The sequence below is a fragment of the Solanum pennellii genome, chromosome 6 (assembly GCF_001406875.1).
Source record: "Solanum pennellii chromosome 6, SPENNV200".
NCBI classification, from domain to species: domain Eukaryota; kingdom Viridiplantae; phylum Streptophyta; class Magnoliopsida; order Solanales; family Solanaceae; genus Solanum; species Solanum pennellii.
The window spans coordinates 48,533,245-48,553,331 of NC_028642.1; the positions used below are offsets into that span (position 1 = coordinate 48,533,245).

At 34.1% G+C, this 20,087-nt stretch overlaps 1 protein-coding gene and 1 pseudogene across 1 annotated transcript; one reads left to right on the forward strand and one right to left on the reverse strand.

Moving 5' to 3' along the window:
* The first annotated feature begins 672 nt into the window (after positions 1 to 672).
* On the forward strand, positions 673 to 4,294 carry LOC107022751 (cation/H(+) antiporter 15-like). The gene is made up of 2 exons (XM_015223342.2): positions 673 to 1,221; positions 1,349 to 4,294. The coding sequence occupies exons 1-2, from the start codon at positions 1,000 to 1,002 to the stop codon at positions 3,650 to 3,652; spliced, it is 2,526 nt and encodes an 841-aa protein (XP_015078828.2). The 5' UTR covers positions 673 to 999; the 3' UTR covers positions 3,653 to 4,294.
* Positions 4,295 to 11,862: 7,568 nt separating this feature from the next.
* On the reverse strand, positions 11,863 to 14,504 carry LOC114077637 (annotated as a pseudogene).
* Positions 14,505 to 20,087: the final 5,583 nt, after the last annotated feature.

Here is a 20,087-nt window from a genome sequence, read left to right on the forward strand (position 1 = left end):
TTACAAAATAATAATACATACTAATAAAATGTGAAATATATTGAATAGTATATAATGCCAATATTTTATTAGCATATGTACTGTTAAAAAATATATAATCAATTTTTAATATTTAAAAGATATTTATATTTGTATAAATCAATTAAAAAGGTAAATATATAAAAAAGAAATGAAAATAATCTATATATAATAAGAAAGGGAAAATGCACACTAAAAATTTCAGTGACACACTTATACTATACTAAGGTCTTATTATCCTGAACTTATATTATAAGTAATATTTTACCCCTTTTCAACCTACGTAACACTAGCTTGAAAAAAAAAGCCAATCAGTATTAACTTGTTTTGTAAAAAATGGAGTGTCACAATATATATATATATATATCAGTTTATTTTTTATTTGAAAACACCAATTAGCTTGAGCCGTCAATACCTCTATGTCAATCCATGTTGAGTAAACGTTAAGTATTTAATAAACAGATCAGTTGAGTTTGACCTAATTGTAACCATCATTAGGAATAACATGATATAAAGGTGAATCAATTGAGTGCAATGAATCATGCATAATTCATAAACGAGACATAAACATGTAACATGGGTGTTAAGAATGAATCATGATAACAAATTAAGATTTAAGAACAAGACATCATATAAAAGTGGAAAAAAATATCAAAACATGAGAAAAAAAAGGAAAAAAACTTCCAAAGCATATTAGAGAATAGAGATGCCACATTATTTGCCTCTGTTTTTCCAATGGTAATTATGGACCATAGAAGATTTAGCGCTCAAATGAGTCAATCACCTGATTTCCATCTTTGAAATTTTTTTCTGTCTGTTTTCTCCCTTTTTCTCTGTTTCTTTTTCTTTCATGGAAATCTTTACTCATCCAAGAACGTAGCACACGTACTCATGCATGTTTTATATGGTTGACAAGATATTATGTTTATGGATCTAATTTTTGAATAAATACAAGGTAAGTAACATTATTGGAGAGGCAAAATGGCAACAGAGGTTGTAACGGCGGGAAATAAAACAGAGGAAAACATAGTATGTTATTCGCCATCGATGATAACAACGAATGGAGTATGGCAGGGTGAAAATCCACTTGATTATGCATTGCCACTCTTCCTTTTGCAATTGACATTAGTGGTTGTCTTTACTCGTATTCTCGTTTTCATGTTGAAACCATTTCGACAACCTCGTGTTATTGCTGAGATTCTTGTAAGTTTCCTTTTATTAAAATGTCATAATCTTGACAAAATTTATGTGAATGGTAATAAGTATTGGTTTTAGGCCCCTGATTGTTTGATTAAACGGACTAATGAATGTTTGTGTTTGATGGTAACAGGGTGGTGTAATTTTGGGGCCATCGGTATTAGGAAGAAGTAAAAAATTTACTGATACAGTGTTTCCTCTACGAAGTGTGATGGTGCTTGAGACAATGGCGAATATAGGCCTTCTTTACTTTGTTTTTCTGGTTGGAGTAGAAATGGACATTGCTGTTATCCGAAGAACAGGGAAAAGGGCGATACCTATAGCTCTAGCAGGGATGGTAGTGCCATTTCTTATAGGGATTTCATTTTCCTTCATGTTGCATAGAAGTGCACACGATACTAAACAGGGGACTTTCGTGCTCTTCCTTGGTGTTGCACTTTCTGTTACTGCATTTCCTGTTCTTGCACGAATTCTTGCGGAGCTAAAACTTATCAACAGTGAAATTGGTAGGATAGCCATGTCGGCTGCTCTTATAAATGATATTTTCGCGTGGGTTCTCTTGGCGTTTGCCATTGCCTTTTCTGAGAACAAAAACATGGCTTTGACTTCTATATGGGTACTTCTTTCTAGTGCAGCGTTTGTTGTTTTCTGCATTGTAATTATCAGGCCTTTAATTGGATGGATGATAAAGCGAACTCCAGAAGGCGAATCCATCAGTGAGTTTTTTATATGTATCATTCTCTCAGGAGTCATGATAAGTGGATTTATAACAGATGCTATTGGAATGCATTCTATTTTTGGGGCTTTTATCTTTGGTTTGGTTATTCCTAACGGTCCCCTTGGCCTTACACTTAATGAAAAGTTAGAGGACTTTATTTCGGGGATTTTGTTGCCTCTTTTCTTTGCCATTAGTGGTCTCAAGACGGAGATTAACGCCATTGATGGAGTTGGTTCATGGGCCATATTAGCTCTGGTTATAGTCCTAGCTTGTGTTGGAAAGGTTGCTGGAACAGTCATTGTAACACTGTATTACAGAACACCAATCCATGAAGGCATTACTCTTGGTCTCCTTATGAATGCCAAAGGACTCGTTGAGATGATTGTCATCAATGTTGGTAAAGATCAAAAGGTTATTGATGAGAAATCTTTTGCAATTATGGTTGTGGCAGTTGTGCTTATGACTGCAATTATCATCCCATTCGTGACGCTGATTTACAAGCCAGCAAGAAAGTTTGCGCCATATAAAAGAAGAACAGTTCAAAGTACAAAACCAGATGGCGAATTTAGGGTACTGGCTTGCATCCACACACCTAGAAATGTTCCAACAATCATCAATCTTCTTGAAGCATCTTGTCCTACTAAGAAATCTCCAATATGTATATATGTCCTACACCTTGTTGAGCTTACTGGACGCTCGTCTGCCATGCTAATCGTCCATAATACACGAAAATCTGGCAGGCCAGCGCTTAACAGAACTCAAGCTCAATCGGATCATATTATCAATGCATTTGAGAACTTTGAGCAACATGTTGGAAGTGTCTCTGTGCAACCCCTCACTGCCATCTCCCCTTACTCCACCATGCACGAAGACATTTGCACCGTGGCTGAGGACAAACGAGTGGCGTTTCTAATCATTCCTTTTCACAAGCAGCTAACAGTTGATGGTGGAATGGAAATCACAAATCCAAATTTTCGAACGATAAACCAAAATGTATTAGCAAATGCACCTTGTTCTGTTGGGATACTTGTCGACAGAGGACTAAGTGGTTCCACAAGGTTAGCAGCAAATCAAGTTTCTCACCATGTGGCTGTACTATTCTTTGGTGGACCGGATGATCGTGAAGCATTGTCCTACGGATTGAGGATGAGGGAACATCCCGGGATCAACCTCACCGTCATGAGATTCCTCCCTGGAGTACCTGCACATGAAGAGGCGAGATCAGGTTCAAGAAGAAGTAATATGAATGATCCAAATGTACTAACAATAGTAACAGATGACGACAAAGAAAAACAGCTAGACGAGGACTATGTCAACGCGTTCAGGTTAAGAACAGCTAATGATGATTCAGTTGTATACATTGAAAAAGTAGTGAATCATGGAGAAGAGACAGTAGCAGCAATAAGGACTATAGATCAGTCACATGACCTGTTCATAGTTGGCAGAGGACAAGGCACCATATCGCCGTTGACAGCAGGACTTACTGATTGGAGCGAGTGCCCGGAGCTAGGTGCAATTGGAGATCTATTAGCATCATCAGATAATGCAGCGATTGTTTCAGTGTTAGTGGTGCAACAATATGTAGGAATGGGGCATGGGGATCATATTCTCACACCAGACAGCCGCGGACAACAACTACAAGAACATTTTAACTTTGGCTATACGAATAATCGAACACAAATAAGAGGACAACAACCTCAATGCCATACACAACCCTGAAAACAATGTACATAAAGATTGTTTATTTTTGTGGTTTTGTCAATTAATATTTCAAGATAATAGTGACATTCTTCCTTATTTTTTTCGAATTTTCGAAAGACCACCTCCAAGAGTGGAAAGTAGTCATTGGATTCCACCTATCTATTATGTATAGAAACTTACTGATTGAATTACTATTTCTCTGCAAAAGAATAGCCTTGAACTCCTCTTTATTTTTTCACTTTGCAACATGGTATTCATTTATTTCAAAGCTTGAATGAAGAGTATTTCTTTTGTTCTGAACTATTGAGAGCGTGCGTTTAATAGTTGAGGGACTACTAGTTCATCTCTCGTTAATATTCAAACGATATGAAATATTCTTAAAAAAACATACTATCTAGTACTGGAAAAAAACAGAGGACAGGAGCCTCAATTCATAAATGTCCATTTTTTATTAATCTCATCAGAAAATATCAAACTAATAAAAATGGGATACAACAGAGCGAAAAGAAGGATAGGAGGAGCCTTCCTTCAAACCAAATAGTAAAATAACTCCACACACATTTACTAACAAAATAAGCAAACCATGCATATACACTCATACATAATACTAGTGCAAAAATTCTTTACACTGTCAGTATATATAACTTAAATCCAAACGAGGAAAAAGAAGAAGTTGTAGACAATGAACAAACACATAGAGATGGTTTTGATAATTTACGCGCATTTGAAACTGTTCTGTAATTCTGTAATTCTGTTCTTGCCTCTCCTTAATAAAACTGCTCTCCCTCTTCCCGTGGACGTAGCCAATTTATTGGTGAACCACGTAAATCTGTTGTCTTGTTTTTCGCGTTTATATTTTCTCGTATTATCTCGAATTCCGCATAACAAATTGGTATCAGAGCCTCTCGGTTAATCAGGTGTTCTTGAAGAATTCGAGATGTCTGCTTTGAACGTGAAAATCGACAAATTCACAGGGAGGAACAGTTTCAGTTTATGGCAGATCAAGATGCGGGCTTTGTTGAAACAACAAGGATTCTGGGCGCCGTTGTCGAAAGACAAGAACGCCGTCGTTACTCCTGAGATGGCGATTCTGGAGGAAAAGGCGCATTCGACGATCATGCTGTGTCTCGCGGATGACGTCATCACGGAAGTCTCGGATGAAGAGACTGCTGCTGGTCTGTGGTTGAAGCTGGAGAGTTTGTACATGACAAAATCTCTAACCAACAAGCTGCTTCTGAAACAACGTCTATTCGGTCTACGAATGGCTGAAGGTACACAACTCAGGGAACATTTAGAGCAATTGAATACTTTGTTATTAGAATTGCGTAATATCGATGTGAAGATCGAGGATGAAGATGCTGCCCTAATTCTGTTAGTATCTCTCCCAATGTCGTTTGAGAATTTTGTTCAATCGTTCATTGTTGGGAAAGATACTGTGTCGCTGGAAGAAGTCAGATCGGCCCTTCATAGCAGGGAATTACGGCATAAGGCTAACGGCACAAGTACGGACATACAGCCTTCCGGTCTGTTCACCAGTAGCGGAAAGGGAAGGAAAAACGGCGGAAAGAAAAATAAGCCGATGTCGAAGGGTGCAAAGCCAGATGATGTTTGTAATTACTGCAAGGAGAAGGGACATTGGAAATTTGATTGTCCGAAGAAGAAGAAGCAATCGGAAAAACAATCAGTTTCTGCTGCTGTTGCTGAAGAAGACACCAATTCTGAAGAAGACATTGCCCTAGTTGCGGATGAGCACACTCATCATTCAGATGTGTGGGTTCTCGATTCTGGGGCATCCTATCACATCTGTCCTAGGAGAGAGTGGTTCACGACTTATGAGCAGATAGACGGAGGCAGCATCTCGATGGCCAACAGTTCTGTCTGCAAGGTGGTTGGGACAGGCTCGATCAAGATAAGGACACATGACGGTAGCTTCTGCACATTGAACGAGGTCAGGCACGTTCCATTGATGACGAAAAATCTGATATCTCTCAGTTCTTTGGACAGCAAGGGATTCAGCTGGTCGGGAAAAGATGGAGTCTTGCGGGTCTGGAAGGGTTCAAATCTGATTCTGAAAGGTGTCATGCGTGGTACTTTGTATTTTCTACAAGGTTCCACGGTTACAGGTTCAGCCCATGTTGCATCGTCAGAAGTTCACCAGGAGGATATGACTAAGTTATGGCACATGAGACTTGGTCATATGGGTGAAAGAGGGATGCAAATTCTGTCAAAGGAGGATCTTCTTGCTGGTCATAAGGTTAAAAGCCTAGAGTTTTGTGAACATTGTGTCTTTGGAAAACTACATCGCAACAAGTTTCCAAAAGCCATTCACAGAACAAAAGGCACTCTTGATTATATCCATTCTGATTGCTGGGGTCCATGCCGTGTTGAGTCTTTGGGAGGCTGCAGATTTTTTGTGTCCATGATTGATGACTACTCAAGGATGACTTGGGTGTACATGATGAAGCATAAAAGTGAAGCTTTCCAGAAGTTCAAGGAGTGGAAAATTTTGATGGAAAATCAAACAGGGAAGAAGATCAAGAGGTTGCGAACTGATAATGGGCTGGAATTCTGCTGGTCTGAATTTGATCAATTCTGTAAGGATGAAGGGATTGCTCGACATCGTACAGTCAGAAATACACCACAGCAGAACGGTGTAGCTGAGCGGATGAATCAAACACTTCTGGAGAGAGCAAGGTGCATGCTCTCTAATGCTGGGCTAGATAGAAGATTCTGGGCAGAAGCGGTTAGTACAGCTTGCTACTTGATTAACCGCGGACCACATACAGGCATACAGTGCAAAACACCTATGGAGATGTGGTCAGGAAAAGTTGCTGATTATTCAAATCTGAAAGCTTTTGGTTGTACGGCTTACTATCACGTCAGTGAAGGTAAGTTAGAACCAAGAGCTAAAAAGGGAGTATTTGTGGGCTACGGAGATGGAGTGAAAGGTTTCAGAATCTGGTCTCCAGCAGAAAAGAGGGTTATTATGAGCAGGAACGTTGTCTTTGATGAAAGTTCTCTGCTTAGAACCATTGTGAAGCCTACAACTACGTCAGAAACTGGGAGTCTTGATAAACAGGTGGAGTTTCAAGTCATTCAGAACGAGAGCGATTTGAAAGAACCTGAAGAGGAGGATCAAGAGCCACAGACAGAAACTGATATCCCAGAATCTATGCCATCAGATATCCATCGGAGTATAGCTCAAGATCGGCCAAGGAGGGTTGGAGTTCGTCCACCTACGAGGTATGGTTTTGAGGACATGGTGGGTTATGCACTGCAGGTTGCTGAAGAGGTAGATACATCTGAGCCGTCTACTTACAAAGAAGCCATTTTAAGTTCTGATTCTGAAAAATGGTTTGCCGCTATGGGAGATGAGATGGAGTCCCTACACAAGAATCAGACATGGGATCTGGTCATACAGCCTTCGGGGAGAAAGATTATTACTTGCAAATGGGTTTTCAAGAAGAAGGAAGGGATATCACCAGCAGAAGGAGTCAAGTATAAAGCCAGGGTTGTTGCCAGAGGTTTCAACCAAAGAGAGGGAGTGGACTACAATGAGATCTTCTCACCAGTGGTCAGACATACTTCCATCCGAGTGTTACTAGCGATAGTTACACATCAGAATCTGGAGCTTGAACAACTTGATGTGAAGACAGCGTTTCTACATGGAGAGTTGGAGGAAGAGATATACATGACTCAGCCGGATGGTTTCCAAGTTCCAGGGAAGGAAAATCACGTCTGCAAGTTGAAGAAGTCCTTATATGGACTTAAGCAGTCTCCAAGACAGTGGTACAAAAGGTTTGACAGCTATATGGTGAAGTTGGGCTATACTCGGAGCTCATATGATTGTTGTGTCTACTACAATAGGCTCAAGGATGATTCATTCATCTATCTGGTGCTTTATGTAGATGATATGCTGATAGCTGCAAAGAAGAAGTATGACATTCAGAAGCTGAAGGGTTTACTTAGTGCTGAGTTTGAGATGAAGGATCTGGGAGCCGCTCGGAAGATTCTAGGGATGGAGATCATTAGAGACAGAGAGAGAAGGAAACTTTTCTTGTCACAGAGAAGCTACATTCAGAAGGTCTTGGCGAGGTTTGGCATGTCTTCATCTAAGCCTATTGATACCCCCAGTGCTGCCAATATCCATCTCACTGCCATGTTCGCTCCACAGTCAGAAGAAGAGAAGGAGTATATGTCACGAGTCCCTTATGCCAGTGCCGTAGGAAGTTTGATGTATGCTATGGTCTGTACAAGGCCAGATTTAGCACATGCAGTCAGTGTAGTGAGCAGATTCATGGGACAACCAGGGAGAGAACATTGGCAGGCTGTGAAGAGAATTTTCCGGTACCTTAGAGGTACATCTGACGTTGGTCTCATTTATGGAGGTGATACTCAGTGCTTGGTTACTGGCTATTCTGATTCTGACTATGATGGAGATGTTGACACAAGAAGATCGATGACTGGCTATGTGTTTACCCTTGGAGGATCTGTCGTCAGTTGGAAGGCAACTTTGCAACCTACAGTGACTTTGTCTACTACGGAAGCGGAGTACATGGCCTTGACAGAGGCTGCAAAAGAAGGGACATGTCAATGTTGTGGGCTATGTGCATTAGATATAGAAAGATACAAGGGTAAGCTGGCAAAATGTAATTCAAGATAAGCATAGCCTATAATAATTGTTGACATTGGAGCTTTGTTGATTTTGTTAGTTGTCAATGTTCTTCGATCTGGAAAAAAAACATAAACAATCCCCTATTTTTGCATGAAGATGTTGGATCTTTATCTAAAATCCATTAGGTGTATATTGGTTCTTGTGTTCACCTTGAAAATTATATGTTAGTTATTTTGGAATTATAGTGTTATTTTTATTCCATATTGAGATAGGAAAATAATTTCACAATAATTAATTTTATAATGATGAATTTCAATATAACTTGTTTACAATCAAACGAAGCTATTAAATACTACTATCTCGACAAGTAAGGCTTGTTCAACTAGTTAAGGCGTTGAACATCTCCATCATTAATCGATAAATTGAACGGGAACAATATTAATCAGCATGAGTGGGGTGGAAAAAAACTACTACTAATATCCTAATGAGTTTAATAAGTTATAGCAAGCCTACCAAACACAATAATGTCACAAAAATGCTGCATTAATGGCTCCTAGAGTGGCAGAGAATGACACGCAGGAATAAATTAAGATTAAGCTCTGCTAATTAGTATATTGATTTAGGAAGTAATAACCCATTAATCAGAAAATACTAAACCATCATATATTTGAAGTGTTAATTTGTAATTAAGTAATTAACATTAATTTTGTAACTATTAAATTGGTCACGTGTATCCTGTCCTCAAAATGCTACATAGAGTACAATTTTGTTAAGAATATTCATGTACAGAAAGGGAATGTAATAAAAAAAAAATTAGGCTCTTTTAACACAAAGTGATTTTATATCTTGAAACTTCTAATATTTAAGAATGAAGAAACACTTACCATTTCAATCAAAGCCTTATTGGTAATTATTATTATTATCTAACGGCAGATGACATGTACCTATTTTATAAGTTTTTAGTATTTCCTTGCTTATATTCCTGCTGTTCCATTTCATTTTTCAAAAATCAATATATAACAACTTTGATCAATATTTTAAAGTGAAGCATTTGTTCATTATAATTTGTTACTTATAAATCTAATTCAGCTTAATCAAATTAACTTCGTAAAGTAAATTATCACAAGTAAAAGTGAACGGAGAAAATATCTTTTAACCTATATATTATATATATATATATTGAAGGGTCATAATTGGGCATGGCCAAGCTTTACGAAAGTGGGAAGGATTCTTCTGGACTTGATAAAGACAGAGCCTCAAAGCTCACTGATGATATTTGGGATCTTGTGGTTTTCAGTTCTTGCCTTCTTGGCATGGCAATTAGTAGTTGACATGATTTTAATGTCTCTCCATTACTTAATACCATGTGTCTAACTTAGATACTCCTACTGAAAGTCTTGTGCCAAAGCTACAACTTGGAGACCATGTATTTTTTCATTTTAAATTTACTAAATGGAGTGAACAAGTTTACAACTACACAAAAGAACCATTTTAGGAATTACATTGAAAGAACCTTTTGCAGCATAGTCATGATTATTGACATAAAGCTTCTTAAAATATAATTATCCGGCAAGCCACTCAATATGTCACCCTATTCTAAACTTGAAGTTGGGCAACAAATTTTAAAGTAATAGAAATAAATTGCAATCACAAATAAAATATGAAGAAATTAACATAACTTTGTCGATAAAAATATATAGGTACAATTTTGTTTGTTCTTTTGACTCTTCTCTCTTAAGATTTCTCTGCGATTTGAGAATGAAAATAGTACGTTTCTCAAATTAGAATAATATGGATCTCCTTGAGATTTATTTGATCTTTGTGAATATTCCATGAATTGTGAAATATTCTATATGTCTCTTTAAGGAAACATATTACTCCCATTTATATAGATGCGAGCTAAAATTTATGTTAAAGTATAGCCTCCAAAAATTTTAACCGAAATAAAACTCATTTTATAAACTCCTACAAAATTTTGATGTCTACAAAAACAAGTGAAGATATTTTCTGAGAAGGAAATATTACTATTGACCCGATCGATAATATGAATTGGAATTATTGACTCTTGTCATACCTCTTGATTAAAGAGCAAGGCCAAATGACAGCATGCAATCGATTGAAGGACTATAAATTTGCTTTCTTTTCGATATTGTTTTTTTTCCACTATATATATTGTGTGATAAGATTTACGCATACTCACCGCTTGCAAACCCTATTCAGCGAAATTTAATTGAATATGTTGTGGTGATGGTATGCGTAATATATATATATATATATATATGTATACTCGTCTATTTCAAATAATTTTAAGGCGAAAGTATTATATCTTTTTTATAACATTTTAATTTCAAACCTCCATAATATATTTAAGATCACAAAATTATTTTAAAAAAAAATACATCCTAAATATCTTTAATTTATGATCACTACAAAATTCAAAAAAAATCTTTTGTTTCTTAAAACATCATGCATGCCGATTCAAACCAGGCAAATAATTAAGTACATTTGTGACTATAAATATATTTCATACTTTAAGTTATTATTGTTTGTGTGAATATAAGAAAACATCATTCTTATTAAAATTGATTGTAAAAAAAAAGAATGTCAGGTAAATTAATGTGACTCAAATTATACCATCAATGTAAACGACATAAATGTAGGAGAAGAAAATAAATGACGTGGAATAGAGATTGAAACATCAAATATAGACGTACAGAAATTGAATCTAGACAAAAATTTTGCCATGTTTGATTTGGTCAAAAAAAAATTATCTGAAAAGAACAAGTTATTTAAAAATAAGGATAAAGGAAATGAAATTTCGACTTATATATTGATTGTATTCTCTTTACCGATCAGCTCCTAGCCTCATCCCCCCACCATACTCTTTACCTCCACCCTTACCTCACGTAGTGATCTACTGCACATCGGATTGAATTTTATTGCATATAGATATCTTTAGAATAATATTTTTTTATTTATAATACAAGAAAATAATATGAAACTGAATTATTATATTTTTAATAAAAATATTTTCAAGAAAATATCTTTCTTCGTATTGAAGAAACTTGGTGTATATTGGTTTTCAAAGTCAAGGTTTTTTATTCTTCAAATTCCAAAGCATATAATCCACCCATTTCAACATTCACTAGAGTTTCATGGAAATTGCTACTCCCTTTATCTGTTATATTGCGTTTTTTTAAAGTTAATTTGATTAATTTTTAAAGTTAAATTAGATTATATCAATTTGATATTTTAAAAAAATAGATATCTTAGAAACTATACAAAAGGTACTATAAATTGCAATTTTTTACATATCAATATGATTAAAAATACATCATAAATATTGATTAAAATTTTTACCGTTTAACTCTAAAAAGAAAATTATGACAAATAAAAGTAAACAGAGAGATTACTCAACATGATTAATACTCCTAATAATAGCAACTAACCTTTTTTATTATTTCTTTTTGGGGAATTATTAAGCAAAAAACAGGGGATTCAATTCTTCTTTGGGACATTAAAGTAATCATAATACCAAAAAGCACCAATGCATTACAAGTTGTAACACCTATAGCCCAAAGATGAACTTATTGCAGTTGAAATGTACACAAAATTAGCTGTTAAATGTATTGACAAATTTGAAAAGAGAATTCAAACAAAATTGGGAGAACAGAAGCTCCAATTTAATGAACAACTAATATGCATCTCTCACACTTTTTATTATACATTAGTCAATAGGTATTCTAATTTCATCTAAGCTTGAAGAACCCGAGTCACTGTTAGACGAATTAGTTAGAGTTACTTTCTCATGCTGCTGAAGAAATTTTATTATTTCTTCGGTTTCACCGAGAAGACGAATAGCATGTTGGACATTATCTTCCCTCATCTCTATGGCATTGGAAGAACATTTATTAGTAATAGCATAAGGTATATTGATCAAACACGCGCCAAGTACACTTGCAATCATAGCAGATATATGATCGAATAAGTGTGCTTCTGTCTGATCATCAATTCCTTCGCTGTCCTGTAGTATGATTTGACTCATTTGATACATAGAGTTTGCTGCTATAACTTCAATTAGCTTTCTTGAGTAAGCATCTTTTGTGGCATAGTCTTGCGCTATGTCTGCAAAATTGTGAAGAATCTCTTTGCTTGTTTTTCCTTGAAGATCCATTTTTTGCAGTTCTTGATCAAGCCATCTACGATGTAGATATAGCTCCAACCACGCTACCTCTGCAGCTTGTTTATTTTTCTCCGAGTTTTCATTGGTTCCAGGGACATGTTCAACGAGGCTGACATACTTGAGACCTTGGATGACACTAAGCAAGAGACTGTCCACCATTTTGTGATCAATGTTAGGTATTGTTGTGGCAATTGTTGTTAAAGTTACTGTACACATTTTCCAATTAATATGTGGCTCTTGAAATTGGTTGATGTCAAACTTACTGACTCCTCTAAAATCAGTCAGTTTCTGCAAAAGCTTAATGAGATGTTCTGGCTTCTGTTTTCTACCAATTTCCATCATGCAGGTGGTGTCATCCCACTTGTTCGCCGTCACCTGAGTCAGTTCCTCTTCGCCTTCCAGATGTAAAACATATCGACTAATGTCTTCCTCCAGACTCTCTGCTGATTCTGATTCAGAATTGATTATGTTGTTGCACTGTGAGGAAGAATAAAAGCACGAACGTAGAAAACTTAGGAGGAGAATAGGGAATATTTGCACTCTCTTGCTAGCTACAACAATTAGTATCTGTACTCTTATTCAATTTAGCAAGATTAAAATATGTATCTGCTGGACTAACTTTCTGCATTTTGGATTCTTGATTTCCGGGGCAAAGGGTGTTAGGACCGAAAATAAGCAGGTGTAAACGCGGAAGCTAGCAATGCAAACCTCGAAAGACCACGAGTAAGAAGACAACGAGAAATATACCAAAAGACACAAACATTTAACGTGGTTCGGTCAATCGACCTACGTCCACAAAGGAGATGAGCAATCCACTATGAATATGAGAGTACAAAATACAGAGAGAAACAACCTCAACCAATTCACTCGGAATACATGGGAGGTTCACACAAGTGATAACCTATCAAACTTGTGACCCATAAATTCTCTCCCTAACCAAAACTCTCAAAGCCCTTAAGACTACATTGTGAATGCTGATTAAGTTAGAAGGAACATTCCTCTATTTATAGAGTCCTAAACCTTTTCCTACAAGAAAAGAATTACTCAATCAAAACCCTTTTCCTAAAAGGAAAACCTATTTATGGTAAGAAATTTAGGGCAAATAAAACCCAACAAAGGGACTATCTTTCCAATCTTTAAGTCTCTCAAGCCAATGCTTTTCTACTTTAATGCATATGCTTTTTCTTGACGACTTAATTGTAGCAATCGCAAACCATCTGATAAGCGAGGACAATGTGCCTACTGCCACTCCAGCAGATTGAATCCTCGCAATGCAATATGTTGATCTTCTGTAATCAGACATGGACAGCACATGTGCATCAAATAAGTTGTCACGGAATGACACTTCCAGTAACAGCAGACAATTCAGACAGCAGATAGCGCAACAAGCAGCACAAGTAGCAGAACGCGCCATCACAAACTGAGGATTTCCTGTTTTTGCCATGACGAAAAATTTACTCAAATTTTGTTTCAGTTTCACTTCAACCGGTTTTTCACCTTCTACTAGATTATCAATTTCAATCATGTTGCTTCTTTCTCTGTACTCCAGTTCCAAATAACTTTTAATAGTTGGAACTGTGAGCGCGGAGAAGCACATGATCACAAATAGAACAACCATAGAAAGCATAACAACAATATGTTCTGTTTTCTCCGAGTAGATAATACCAGTGCCTAATTCAATGCAGACATTCACAACAAGGGTGATCACAAGAATACCCAATGCTGTCATGCCCATGAGGATGTCCTTGTTATCCATCAGCGCGAGGCGATGGCATAAAGTTAGCCATTGCTGTAGACATAAAGACAACACTGCTAAGTTTAGCCATTTGATCAATTTTCCCTGGCATGGGATTGTTTAGATCAAGTGGCAACTTAACTACAACCCCTAACAATGTCAATGAAGCAGCATTAGAAGTGAAAAATCTGCATGGAATCCAGAACTTTCGCCTTCTAATTCCTTGTACTGCATCTGCTAACATCGCTAGTATGCAAATCAAAGATGCTGCTACAATATACCTCCCAATCCATGGCATTGGTGCACTGAAATTGTCATGATGAGACATATTATTTAACTTGTGATGAGAGGTAATTTAGATTAGAAAAAGTAATGGCCATAATCTTACTTATATAGAGAACAATAATAACAACAACATACCTAAGCAAAATTCCACTAAGCGGGGTCTGAGGAGAGTATAGTATACGCAGTCCTTGCCAGTACCTCGTGGAGATAGAGAGGTTGTTTCCGTTAGACACTCGACTTCACTTATATAGAAAATATTACTTTGAAATAGACTTTATTCCTAGATTTTAAGTTCATTGAGCATGAGCGGAGCTAGAACTCTAGTATAGGTTCGGTCGGACCCAGTAACTTTTATTGTGTTAAGAAATTCATTAATACTGAGGTTAGAACTCAGATATTAACACTTGAAATGGTTATTTTAGAATCTAGAACCGATAAAATTAAAATTCTGACTCATTATCTTTTGAGTCTTGAGTGTGCGGTTTGACATTTGCTATAGAAATTGCTCAGTATGTTCATACCAGAGTACAAGTCAACTAACAATTAGTTAAAACAATTTTTAAAAAATCGGAATTATTCCTTCTGCAATAGAAAAATCAAATCTTTTGGAGATTATACGAATATAGTGAGAGCAATGTTTTTGAAAAAATTGAAGATTATAGGATAAAGTCTATTCAATGCTTTCTTTGACGATAACGACCTATTGTTTGACCTTATAGTAGTGAACTGAAATTTCCATGCAACTGATATCCTTTGATTTCTATTTCTAGTACTAGTATACAATTTTCAGTGGAAATTTCATGTCATATTTAGAGAATCAAAACATTTAAAATAATAATGAGAGTTTTTTTACTAATTTTTCTAATGTAAGTAGTGAAAACAAGTTACATAAGTGACATTTCAAGTTTATTATTTTTTTTCATCGCTTTCATGCACCCCCGAAATCCTCACTTTCCATCCCTATTTGTCTGCATAATATTTTGCTAGATAACATATAAATATTATTGTATAATATTTTTTTGTTTTCTTACCGAACACTAAAAATTAAGTAAGACACTCACTTATTTTTCATGAAAAACATTTTCTTTCGTAGCAAACACTTTAATAGCTGGTTAGAGAGTTATGAATGTTTTAGTAATGTAGAGATCAGTTATTAGTGAATTTATGTAATATTTTATAGAGTATAGTTATACATATATTAGTTATTCCACCTTCTATCCTAAATAAAGTAATACATAGATTGCCTCATAATTATAACTCGTACATATATTAGAGATTGCCTCATAATTATAACTTGTACATATATTAGCTAGGTTATATTTCTAGTTGTCTATCAAAGGTCATATTAATTTTATACATAATTAACTTATTTTCTATATACCTACAAAATATGGTATAAGAAAATTAATATATAAATAACGTGTTTCTTATCTAGCTATCAAATTGGCGAATCAACACTCAGTTGCAATAGTTGTCACCGTCCACAACCCCAACCCAACCCCCTCCTGAGTCAGATTTCCAACTTGTAAGAAACTTTATATTTAGAGCCTGTTTGGCTCAGCTTAAAAGCTGGTCAAACTGACTTAAAAGCTGGTTTTTAACTTATTTAGCTGTTTGGCAATACTCAAAATAACTTATTTTAAGTTAAAGAAAAACTTATTTTAAGCCAAAAGTTAAAAGCTGGGGTAGGGGTGCTTCTTTTTTTTTTAGCTTATAAGCTGTTTTAAGTTGACCACATTTTTACCTTTTTGCCCTTAATATTTTTATACAATCTCCAAATTACCCACATAACCCTAACATCTCTTTCTTCCATTTTTCCCTTTTCACGTGTAGATGATAGACAATTGTTATTACTAATGAATGAAAATAAAATAAATCTTAAATCTTTCAAGTGATCTATTCAAATTATATATTATTAAAATGTAAAATAAGTTGCAGATATAACTTAGATAAAAATTTATATTCCTCTTATAAATAATTTGTGATAATAAAGAAATATGTGAATGATAGACAATTATTATTACCTATGAATGAAACTAAAATAAAATCTTAAATCGTTCTTTGATCTATTCAAATTATATATCTTTAAAATCTATAATAAGTTTATACTCCTCTTATAAATAATTTGTGATGAGAAAGAAATATGTGAATGATAGCAAAATATAATTATTTATGGCTGTAAAATATAAATTAATTAACTTTTATTATGTTAACAACTTTTAAGGGTATTTCAGACATTTTGATTTAAAAAGCTGTTTATCAGCACTTATTTGCCAAACACATCAAGAACTTTTTTTTTAACTTCAGCACTTTTATCCAAACGCATAACTGCTTATTTTAAAAATAAGTTTCAGCACTTTCAAAAATACTTTTTTAAAGCTGCTTTTATTAAGCCCATCCAAACGGGCCCTTATTAGTATACTTCATGTAACACTCAAACTATTAAATTCTTATCTTATATGTATGAACAAAAGAAAAGACAGAAAAAGAAAAAACATAATAGTAAATAGGTAATTAAGAACCCGATAGGGTTAATAAAAATAAAAAATAAATCAAAAAACTGAATCGAACCCATCAAAAAAAATAGTATTGAAAAAAGAAGCAAATCTCCAATAAAAGCAAACCAGACTTCATACGTACATGGCTATAGAAAGTAGATTTTTTCAATCCAAATTAAAATTAATTAATTTTAGTGGAAACCTCAAGATAAATGTCGAACATAGAAAAAAAAAAATACAAATCAGAGAATACATAGCCTATAGCCCATTGGCCATTAGTATTCTTATGACTCATTTGACTATAGAAAAGTATATATTTACAAATGTTACTAACATGAGCAAAATTGTTTGGTCCAGAAAAGAACTATTTTTCTAGAATAAGACCTTTGAAAATTGAAAAATAAAGACTACACTGCATGCAAAGTTTAGTCTTCTGGAGTAAGTGATCAATTAACAATAATTAGTTATGTCAATTACTTAAACATGGGAATTAATTATTCCTTTTGCAACCAAAAAATCCATTACTATTGGAGATTGTATACTACATAAAGTTACTTTTGAACAATTTGAAGATTATTATTATACCTCTTAACTGATCAATAACATTTTATCAGAGTTTCAATAATATTATGGGTTCAAATAAGTCTTGCTATTATGATTTTATAATTAGTTTTTGGAGTTTGTATTTTGACCTACACATTCAAAATTCAAATATTTATTTAAGAAATATTCAACATATTGTGTTGGAGTTTTTCCGTGTTTTAGCTAGAAGTATTCCAACTTTTACTTTCACATTAAAACTAACTAAATTTGAATAATTTTTAAAATGATGTCAAAAGTTTAGCTTTCTGGATTGATTGAGACTGGAAGCAATTATTGTTTTATAAAATGAAATCAACAAAATAGGAGACACACAAAATAAAAAAAATAAAAAAAAAATCAACAACTTGACTAGCCTAATCTTATGAAACAGAGTAAGTACCATATTTGTTACTCAATTAATTAATCAACTATGATGATAGCAGGGTAGATATTATTCGAGTCCGAAACTCAAACGGTAGAAAATATTAACAAAAATTCCAAAAGGGTATATAAAATTTTATATACCCTTTTGGAATTTTTGTTAATATTTTCTACCGTTTGAGTTTCGGACTCGATATTATTCCACTCATACAAAAGTTTGTGATTGGATTTGATTATGTTCCAATCTTAATTTTAATTTCTAATCCCATCTTTTAAACCTCCTCATTTTGGCGCTTATTGGTTTTAGTATATCTTAATTTTAATTCTTAGACAATTATAAAGTTTTAATTATTAAATGTGTTTGTCTTTAAATATGTTTTAACCACCTAATTAATCTAAATAGATTTGAATAATTATGATATGTAACAAAGTCTTATTCAAGAATTTCTACGAAGAAAATAAGTCATTAGTATAATTTTATTCGGTTAACACTATTGCTATCAACCCCAGTGGCTGCCGCCCACCTCCCACAATCAATATGATCACTATCGATCATTATAATAAGACATCACCATTACTAGTCAATGTTTACAATCAGCATAAGCTATCATTATCATAATGACAATTAATCACTATCTATAACTATCACCGCTAGATACTATTATATAATTGTCAACTATCGACATTATTCGTTATCGCTATCAATATTGACATCATCCACCATAACTATTAGTTGTCAACATCAACTATCACTATCAACCATTACTGTCAGCCACCATAAATATTAATTACTATTTATAATTATCGCCATTATTCATCACCATAAAAAATAACTATATAATTATTTAAAAACACTCTTTCAGTGTGGTAATAGATTAATTTATTATTTATTATTATTTAAATAAACACAAATCTTATATATTCATATGTTCAAAAAATAGTTTTAATTATTTAGTATTCAGATTTTAATATATCATTTTAGTATTCAGATTAAGACATCTAAATTATAGTTATAATCGTCAATATGAGCTACGCATGTTGAACTGCTCAGCCCAATTCATGATTTGATAAGGTTGTAATATGTTTTTTGAAACTCATTCAAAAAAATGAAAATTTTTAAGTAGGCCCCGAAAGGCTTGAGCGAAGTTGGTTGGGCCAAGACTTGGATCAAACAAAAAAGGGGATTTCACATATAGCCACTCAAAAATGTTTAATTACGCTTCATAGCTATAATTTGCTAATTACGAGTCATAGCTACATGTTAGGTGGAGAGTTGCGAACAAGATTGGGAGAGGGGGGAGAGAGGTGAGCGAGAGGGGGCAGAGAGTGAGAGAGAGATGAATTGTATATGTATATCGGCTATATAATTGTATATATGTAATTGATATACATATGCATTTGTATAACTGGTGAGCGACATTGAAATAGGGAGGAGAGAGGCGAGCGAGATTGAGAAAGGGACGAGAGAGATGGGCGAGAGAGAAAAATAATTTGTATAATTCGCATCTCGTCAATTCACGTATTTTTGTATAATTGAGTAATACAAAGTCTGAAATTATACAAATATTATGAAATTTGAAATAACGAATTGATACAAACATAAACATATGAACTTTAAACAATGATACAATTATTTTATACAAATTACATTATATAAATTGTATTATACAAAATCTAAAGACTACACGTTTATACAAACTTTAAAAATTTATACAAAAAAGGTTGAATGTATATAATGATAAAACTGAAAACCAAAGGAAATCATTGTCATGTTTAAATACAAACCAAATAAAGAATTGTTAGTTGATAATTATACAAATGTGGCGAATTATGCAAACGTGACTAGTTATATAAACTGGAAGTCGTCCTATATAATTACTGGTTAATGTTAATCGCTAGTGGTAATTATAACAAACTATAAATATATTGATTAATTAAATAGTATAAATTTGCTTAACTGCGTAATTTTCTCAATAAAAGTTAATTTAAAAACATAGAGTATTGAAAGGATAGATTTCATAAATATACAATAAATAAGTATATATTTAGAGGTATGCATAGGTCGGTTCGGTTTGACTTATCGATTTTTATTTATAATTACATTAAATCAATAATTTTTTTAATGGTTTTCGGTTTATCAATTTTGGTTCTTAACAATTTAATTTTCGGTCTAA